The 8,836-nt window shown below is 33.4% G+C and overlaps 1 protein-coding gene across 1 annotated transcript; it reads left to right on the forward strand.

The window, feature by feature from the left end:
* Positions 1 to 2,176: 2,176 nt before the first annotated feature.
* LOC147076233 (uncharacterized) lies at positions 2,177 to 7,896 on the forward strand. Its single transcript, XM_085940344.1, has 4 exons — positions 2,177 to 2,323; positions 2,693 to 2,812; positions 3,763 to 3,915; positions 6,411 to 7,896. Exons 1-4 carry the CDS (start codon positions 2,177 to 2,179, stop codon positions 6,657 to 6,659), a joined length of 669 nt encoding a protein of 222 aa, XP_085796470.1. The 3' UTR covers positions 6,660 to 7,896.
* Positions 7,897 to 8,836: the final 940 nt, after the last annotated feature.

The raw sequence follows: 8,836 nt of genomic DNA on the forward strand, positions 1-8,836 counted from the left end.
AATGTTTTTTTTTCTCATTCTTATCCATTTGAGTGTCATTCTTTTGACCCCAATAGGTACTTATATTATGTCACATAACAAATGTCTGAAATATAAATGTCAACAACATCGCCATGAACCAACTTATTGTTTAATAATTTATGGTACCTACTGACATACACCCCGGTCCCGGAATAATCTCAAAGGCATTTAATCTTCAACCGGCCCTGCCCTTAGACCGATTGAGAACCTTTGCTTAGCTAGCTCAATCTTATTTGGGAGAGGGTGGTCACCTAAAGTTCTTGTCCGACACTATATGAATGCACTGTGACAATATTATTTAACTTTTTATTGCTTAGAATCGTCACCTAGTAGTAGGTTGACGTTTAGGTCATTAATTATCTAATTGACCTTCAAATCAAATTTACTTTCGTAAATATTTACGTAATCACCAACGACAGCTGATCTCCTGTCACTTGTCTTTGAATCAGATGTTTTCCGTAGAATACATCGCGGGTTATTGTTTTAAATAAAAAAAAAATAACTTCTTCGATAATACTGATTTAATTGTTTATTTAAATTAATTTCAGTAAATAGATTTATTATAATATTCAAATGTTTATTAACAATTACACAATTTATTTTAGCTTCAAATAATTACTTAATTATTTTATAAACTTATTTTAGTTACTTAATTTTATTATATACCTACGTATTTATTTTAATACTTATTTAATTACACACGTCACACATATTCATGAGGACCTCTAGATTGAGGGTTATTGATTTTAGCACTTAAATCCTCGTAAGGGTACTGCAAACCGGTTGTCATACGCGGCTGATGATGAATGATGTCATCGTAAAGTGATGCAATTGTTTACATCAAACGCGGAATAATCGAGATAATTACAATTTCGTTACCTACACTTTAAGTGCCTCTCGAATTCAATTCGTAGCAAGGGCTTTCTCACAGAAAACTAATAAATGCATTGAATGCACACTATTTACGCGGTTAAATCTCAGCTTTCTTCCCGAGTGAATATTTTCAAGTTATTTTTGGACGAGGCACCAACACAACCTTCCCCTGCGGATTATTCTTTCCCACTCCCAAAATAAAAATTTTAATTTAAGATCCTGGACGCCATCGAAAAAAAATGACAACATTTCTGGCGAATCATAGTCCAGTTAAATGATGACATTCTTGTTTAATTTTATACTGATGCCCATTGGTCGAGAATGTCTTCGCATTCGACCAATTGAATGCTATAAAATGTCATGCTACTAAAGATTTTACATTGCCCAAAATAGATCAATTACGTTATTGATTATTTTTATCCTCTCTCGCGCGGATTAAAAATATTACGTATATGTACGTAAAATGATTTTATATAATGCAAAGAAGATTATAGTTATAAATTAGCTTTAGTTTACAACATTTAGCTATTGATATTGCATAAGTTATTTACATGCAATGGTTTATATTTAACCTTAAGCTCTAGACTTCTTAATTACTTACATTTTTTTACTTACCTACAAGACCGTTTGGTCTATCTGAAAGAAATCATCCATAGTTCACTCTGAGTGGCTATGAGCCGCTCAGACTGTACTATGGGACTCATTACATAATTGTTATAGCTTTGTTTAGAGGTAGGCTACGTATTTTTAAGTAAAAATCGATATTTAAGGTCGGACCGAAAAGTTGTGACGTCACAAATTTATTGCAATAAATGCCAGCTGAAGACGTGCATTTTTATGGCCTTGTCAGTACCTACGCATAAATTGCTATGATTTATTTTGTACAAAAGTAGGTACTTATCTGATATCATAATAATAATATTATCTATGATGTAGTTGTAGGTAGGTAAAGATTTTTTCATATTTTCGTCAACAGCATTCAGAAATAGAAACTTATCTGCAGAATGGGATGGGAAGTCATTGTCAAAGCAAACTAAACAAAGCCTCGTAACTGGCAAAATCTGACATTCAAATAAAATTTTCAAAAAGGCGTCCTATCGTTGTTCGTAGTTCCATTTTAGGCCATTCTATAGAATATAAGTTTGTACGCCTGTGAAGTTGTCACAGTGACAATACCGACGTTTTGTCTATGGCCGAGAGATGAATAAAGTTCAATTGTCTATTGTCACGTCGCTGTCAATCTACTTACCGAGAAATTTTTTCGTGTATTAAACTTCGTAAAATGGATATAAAACGTGAACTAGATGCTTTTGAAGATGATGCGGAAGTGCAGCAATGGTTCGATGTGCCAATAATCTATCCAAACAATCCGCTTACAAACATTTGTATAAAGCAAGAGAATGCTTTCGATGCCAACAGCACTATTGAGGTTAGGTTTTCCATACTTATTATTCATTCTAAGTTGAAATGGTTTCTTACAGATGCAAATAAAACAGTTGCGTGAAATATTGGACTTTACTAACTGAAACATGCAATAATACTTATACACGGTTGTGTTGACACTTACGTAATAACGATTGTTTGACCAAATACCTACCTATAGGTTCTACGTCTCTATGGCTGCAGGCTAAGTACTCTCATTCATCGGAAGACAGCTGTTGCACGTTTATTCATAAAAGCTAGACAGTATCAAACCGTGATAATACCTATGTCACATACAGAGACCGTGTGTTTGGGCTCAACGTATAATAATATAGGTGTAAACACGTTATATAAAACACCTTGTCTTGTGTTTCAGAGCCCTGTAACCAGCCTTGCCAATGTTAAAACTGAGACTGACCCTCTTCGAGTTGATTTGAAAGAAGACAGTGATCCGCAACCTGGCTGCTCATATTCAAAATGCGAGCCAATAAATCAGGTGCTGACATACTTATACAATATTGTGTAATATACATACATCGCGCTTGTTAGTGATCATGTCTATTTGACTCCCGTATTAGTATATCATTGAATACGGCGTATTTTGTAAGAATATGTATTATATAAATTTGTCGTAACGAACAAAACCGTACATAATAATATATCACATGTTAAGATTTCAGCTCCTTCGGTGCTTTGTTTTCGGATACTAGATTTCTGAAAAGTTACGTCTCATAAATGTGTTGCATATTAATCCCAGTGCTGTGCGTTTCTATAGCAATGTTTTGTTCTGCACATTTATTATTTAGGAGCAATGTTTCATATCAGGTATTTGGTATTATTGTTTTATCTGTAGAAAGCAGCGAATTACGATATAAAGTTTGGTCTTGTGTTCAATACGAAAGTACCTACCGAAACATTTTATATGATCGTGCAAGTAAAATTATTGAGGAAGTCCCTAGATTTTCACAGCATTACTTAGGTGGTACCTACTTACGTGTGAAACGGGATAAGAAATCTCTTTTAGGCGAGTGTTATGATAGCTAGTTACCAGGGCTTTTTTTAAAAACAAAGGTGCCGGAACTCACTTCTTGCCAAACATCTTACCTACTAAAGAAAATATATTCAAACATCATTTAAAGCTAATTTTCCTATGCCGTGTAAGGATTATAATAATATATTTTTGTACTAACGAAATGATTATGCGATCACAGAATTTTCTCGTTTGTTGCATTTCTTTCTTGACTAACTTTATGGTAGGTATGCTGAATTTTTATTGATTTTTTTGTGACATCTCTATTGAGGTGTAACTTTTTAATAGATGGCAAAAATATTTTGATACACTACAACTATTTTACATACACAAATTTTTGATACACTATATTATATTTTCAGAAGAAGACACTGATATACTTTTATATTTATAAATTCAATGTAAGTATTTTTTAGATCGCTTCAAAATACCCTTCCAATTTAAAATCGGAGACTGATTTCGAGCTCATTGACTCAGAGAATGAGTTTGTTCAAGAGGATGTAAGGCAAAGCAATGATGCTTACCCTCAACCTAGTTGCTCTTATTCCGAATGCAACCCAGGAAATGAGGTATATAACAATCTATTAATTTAAAACAATCTACTAATACTGATATCACTTATCAACTTATATCATATTGTACACCTTTTTCTTTTAAAATTGATCCTCCCAGATGGTCAAAATTCCTACATAATATATTTAGTAAATCCTTTTTCACTCTGGTCAATTTTTTCAAAACGTATTAGCTTTTCTGATCAAAATTCTTTCTTTCTTGTAGAAGTTTAAAGTTAGAAAACTTGTGATGTTTATATTAAATAATAACTAATACTTATCCAGCGAGGGAAAAATGTCAATGAATTTGTCTGTTGTACCTGAATATACAAGAAAAACTCATTTTTCCAAATTTGATATATAAAAAAAAACTTCATTAGATTTAGGTCATCGTGTTAGACAATTCGTATAACCATTATTGACGAAATGGTTTTTTGTTACGATTTGCAAAAAAATGCGATATAGGACTTAAATTTACTTAAAGTAATACGTATGCTTTTAATATATTATTGTATAGTATCATATATTACCCATATATTATGTGAATAGTTCAGAACACAGGTAACATAACCGTAAATGATACTTAAATTCTTGGAGCGGTTTCTTTTTAATTATCCTGTGACTCATTGCAATTTCGTTCGTACGCAAACTATTAACTGGCTGTAATATTCAAGATGACGTCTGGTATTAATTTGTGAATAGGTTTCTTACGTAAAAGGGGCCTACCTTTGGATAGAAAGTATAAACAAGCGATTCCACTAGTTATGATCACTGTACATGGTGTTTAACACATAATATTTACAATGTATTTAATTAATGATATTTATTTTAAATTTTGTTATAACAATAAAAATAGTTTGCGATTTAAACCTTTAAACCAATGTAACTTGCGTTAATCAGAATATATTTTCAAAGTATGAATTTTTTCAAAGCATACGCCAACATGAAGTGCCGGTTTGTTAACCCGACTGAAAATAGTCTATGGGCTCCAAACAATTTGTTGGTGTATTCGGCCCAACTATTCTATTTTATGATGTAAAATGGTAGTAGACAATGAGTACCTACCATGTTTTCGTTGAGTTACATGATGTCGTAGGATTATTGGGTGTTTTATTGGTGAAGCTGGATTATTGGGTGCTGGATTGTCGCGTGTTGGTTTAATAGGTGTTGAAGGTCTTATCTTCTTCATCACTATCATCGCTGAGATATGCACTTCGCCTTCTTTTGGGCGGGATAATACCGCTTTCACTATCTGTATCATTATGATAATTAACGGCCCTCCCGATCAAACTATCTTCTTTAGTTTGTTCGCTGAAAGAACTATCATTGCTGGTTCCGATAATGACATTTCCACTATCCGCGTCTCTACGACTATTTCCGATATTTCCTAAATTTTGAATAAGTACGCGTTCGACATCATCAAAATTGATACTATAAAATGTATACAAATCTTCGTCGTCACTTGTATCGAAATGATCACTATCGAAATTTTAATTGACGTTTTCCATGATGATTGTTATTTAATTATTTTCTTAATCACGTTATTTACTGTAGATATTTATAATTATTAATAGGTACCTACTGTTTTGGAACGGCGAGATGAACTTCATTAAATACGAATTTATAATAAATAAACTGGTTTTATTAGAATGTAATATAAGTATAATAGCTTATTTTGTGTTGATTATGTTATGTTATTTTAACCGTTACTAGATGCAGTTATTTACGGTCGAGACAATGCTGAAGTTGAAAGGGTAATGAGATTATATTAAATAATCATATGATGCAGTGCATTCTTAGATATTTAGATTGATAAGAAAAGTGTAACTCAACACAATATACTTATTTCATACAAAAATAATGGGGTGTTCAAATGACAATGTAAATAATAATGGAACGATTAAGATAAGCAATCAAAAGCGTTCTTATACCCCGTTATATATTGGGTGTTTGATTACCCATTCGATATAAGCTAATTTAATGATACTGATAATATGACACGTCATGTTCAAATTATTGTATGTATTAAGAATATCATATATATGAGAAAAATATTAGTTCTTTAATACAAACAAATATGGTCACTGTAAGTAGGAAAGGCATTACAAATCCGCCCCTTATACGATGGACTATCTCAAAATTATTTGAAAATTGCAAATATTTAATCAGTTGGATAGATAGGTACATCAATTTTTCCAAGAATTTATTCAACCCAACGGTTGATACTAACGTAAATTTGATGATTTATCCTGCGTGTTATAATGTAGTTAAATTTGTCGGCAATAACATTTTATAGAATTTGTTTTCACTTTTGATAAATCGGGGAGTAAATGTATACCTGCTGTGCAGCTGGGCTCCCTACTAGAATTGTTCGGGCCAGAATGTCTGGCCAAGAGAGTACAAAGAGTTGATTTGAAAGATGTTTGATTTTTAAATATTATTCTCTCTTCTCTCTTTAAATATTATACCTATGTCGTCTGCCTATAATAATGTGATACTTCACCTTCTTTTAGTTGATTCCTGTAACCACTGCAGTGACCTATTTCGGTAGTCTCGAAGTGTCAGAGAGGATCTTAGAGGTGCATGGGCCATACGATGAAATACAGATTGACCATCAAGACGTTAAAAAAGAGATGGGGTTATATGAAACCAATACAAATATAGTCAGTCGCACTGCTAAACATAAGCATATCCAATCTTACGTCACAGATCAAAAACTATTAGTAGCTGTCATAAAGTTGGAAAAAAAAAACATTCAATGACATAAATTTTGCGTGCAGTTTTTGTTTTGATTTTTTCGCATCGTTATCTCTATTGAAGCTTCACAAAGCTTGTCATAAAAAATCAATAGCGCATAAAATGGAAAAGTACAAAAGCAGTCGATCTGATTTCAAGAATGAAAACATAGTAAATCATTCTGATGTAAAGCCATTTAAATGTGACCAATGTAATTACTCATGTATAAGATCTAACCGGATGAAAACACACAAAATGACTCATTCTGGCGAAAAGCCATTGAAATGTGACCAATGTAATTACTCATGTATAAGATCTAGTAATATGAAAATACACAAAATGACTCATTCCGGTGAAAAGCCATTTAAATGTGACCAATGTAAATACTCTTGTTTAACATCTAGTGCGATGAAAATACACAAAATGACTCATTCTGGTGAAAAGCCATTTAAATGTGACCGTTGTGATTACTCGTGTATAACATCTAGTAATATGAAAATACACAAAATGATTCATTCTGGTGAAAAGCCATTTAAATGTGACCGTTGTGTATACTCGTGTACAACAGCTGGTAATATGAAAATACACAAAATGACTCATTCTGGTGAAAAGCCATTTAAATGTAACCGTTGTGATTTCTCGTGTATAACAGCTGGTAATAAGAAAATACACAAAATGACTCATTCTGGTGAAAAGCCATTTAAATGTGACCAATGTGATTACTCGTGTATAACATCTGGTAATATTAAAATACACAAAATGACTCATTCTGGTGAAAAGCCATTTAAATGTGACCAATGTGATTACTCTTGTATAACACATAATTCGTTGAAATTACACAAAATGACTCATTTTGGTAAATCAAAATGGTGATAATGCCACTGTAACGGCTAAGGGCCTTAGTGTCTAATGAAAAGAATGTAGCGTATAAAATCACAGCCTTGTGATATAAGATTATAAAGCGATAGAAAGAATATTACCACAAATTCCCCATTTCGACGGATTAACTCAGTTCCTGAGTATGGAAAATAGAGCACATGAGACTTTATAGAAATCAAAAATATGATAACGGGTCGTGAGAGCGGATTTTCTACGCTGCCTACCTTCAGTTCAACTTGTGCACAATGGAATGTAACTAGTGATAATTAGGGCGCAATGCCTGATCTATTCTACTGGAAAAAACACAATGGGAATAGTCAGGCAACTTTAAAAAAAATAAAAGAATGTTTATGCTAGGAACCATGTCCAAATCAAAAGGTTTATTAGAACAAAAGTTAAAAAAAACATCGTCGGTGAAATATAAACATAGATGCGAACCAGGAATAACGAACATATAACTAGGCCTATTCTCTACGAGATAGATATCGTGTGGGGTATTTAATAGTAGAGACAAAAGAATTAAACCATATCGTATAATAATGATACTGTTAAAATACCGCCATGACCGTTTTCGATCGGTCCAAACGACGAATGTGAAGATCCTTTCTTCGAAACGTCCTTCTACGGCGATGTTGGTTGTAGAACTCCCTGTTGATCGGCGTTATGACGTTCACGACGCATACGTACCAACGTAAGCGTTTCATATTTCTCAGGCTTGCAACATATCGGTTGCATATATTCTTAACTGCCAGGTGTGGCCAGCGTTAAGTAACGTATTTTTAATTTATGTTGGATAAAGATCGTTACAGTGTCCATTGTAATTACACACATATGACACATTTTGGTGAAAAGCCATTTAACTGTGACCATTGTAATTACTCTTGTAAAAAATCTAGTAATATGAAAAGACACAAAATGACTCATTCTGCTGAAAAGCCATTTAAATGTTCCCAATGTAATTACTCATGTATCACATCTAATTTGATGAAAATACACAAAACGTTTCATTCTGGTAAAAAGCCATATAAATGGGATATTTGTGAATACTCCAGTACGCATTCCAGTTACTTGATATTACACAAAATAAATCTCGGAGAGAGATTAAGAAACGATTAAGAAGACCAGAGGCTGGTGACAAGGACTTACGTGTGGGGCACCAGGCAGGACGGTTGTGGAGAAGTGGGCCGGTGGCCATTTCGGTCCGCCCGAATGAGTGATGGCTTTCCGACGTCATCATAACGCCCAGACAAAGGCTTGTCGGCGTCGGAACTTGGTTCTACCACGCAGACCTGGAATACCGTAAGCTGTATCGTTCCATTCGTCC

This window comes from Rhyacophila brunnea, unplaced genomic scaffold (genome assembly GCF_057557595.1).
Source record: "Rhyacophila brunnea isolate RB1 unplaced genomic scaffold, BYU_Rbru_1.0 scaffold_13, whole genome shotgun sequence".
NCBI classification, from domain to species: Eukaryota; Metazoa; Arthropoda; class Insecta; order Trichoptera; family Rhyacophilidae; genus Rhyacophila; species Rhyacophila brunnea.

Excerpts from the sequence above, each read along its gene's own strand:
- LOC147076233 (XM_085940344.1), top strand. The coding sequence starts at position 2,177 with ATGGATATAAAACGTGAACTAGATGCTTTTGAAGATGATGCGGAAGTG. Across the intron at positions 2,324-2,692 it reads ATGCCAACAGCACTATTGAG|AGCCCTGTAACCAGCCTTGC; the intron begins GTTAGGTTTTCC and ends CTTGTGTTTCAG. Across the intron at positions 2,813-3,762 it reads AATGCGAGCCAATAAATCAG|ATCGCTTCAAAATACCCTTC; the intron begins GTGCTGACATAC and ends AGTATTTTTTAG.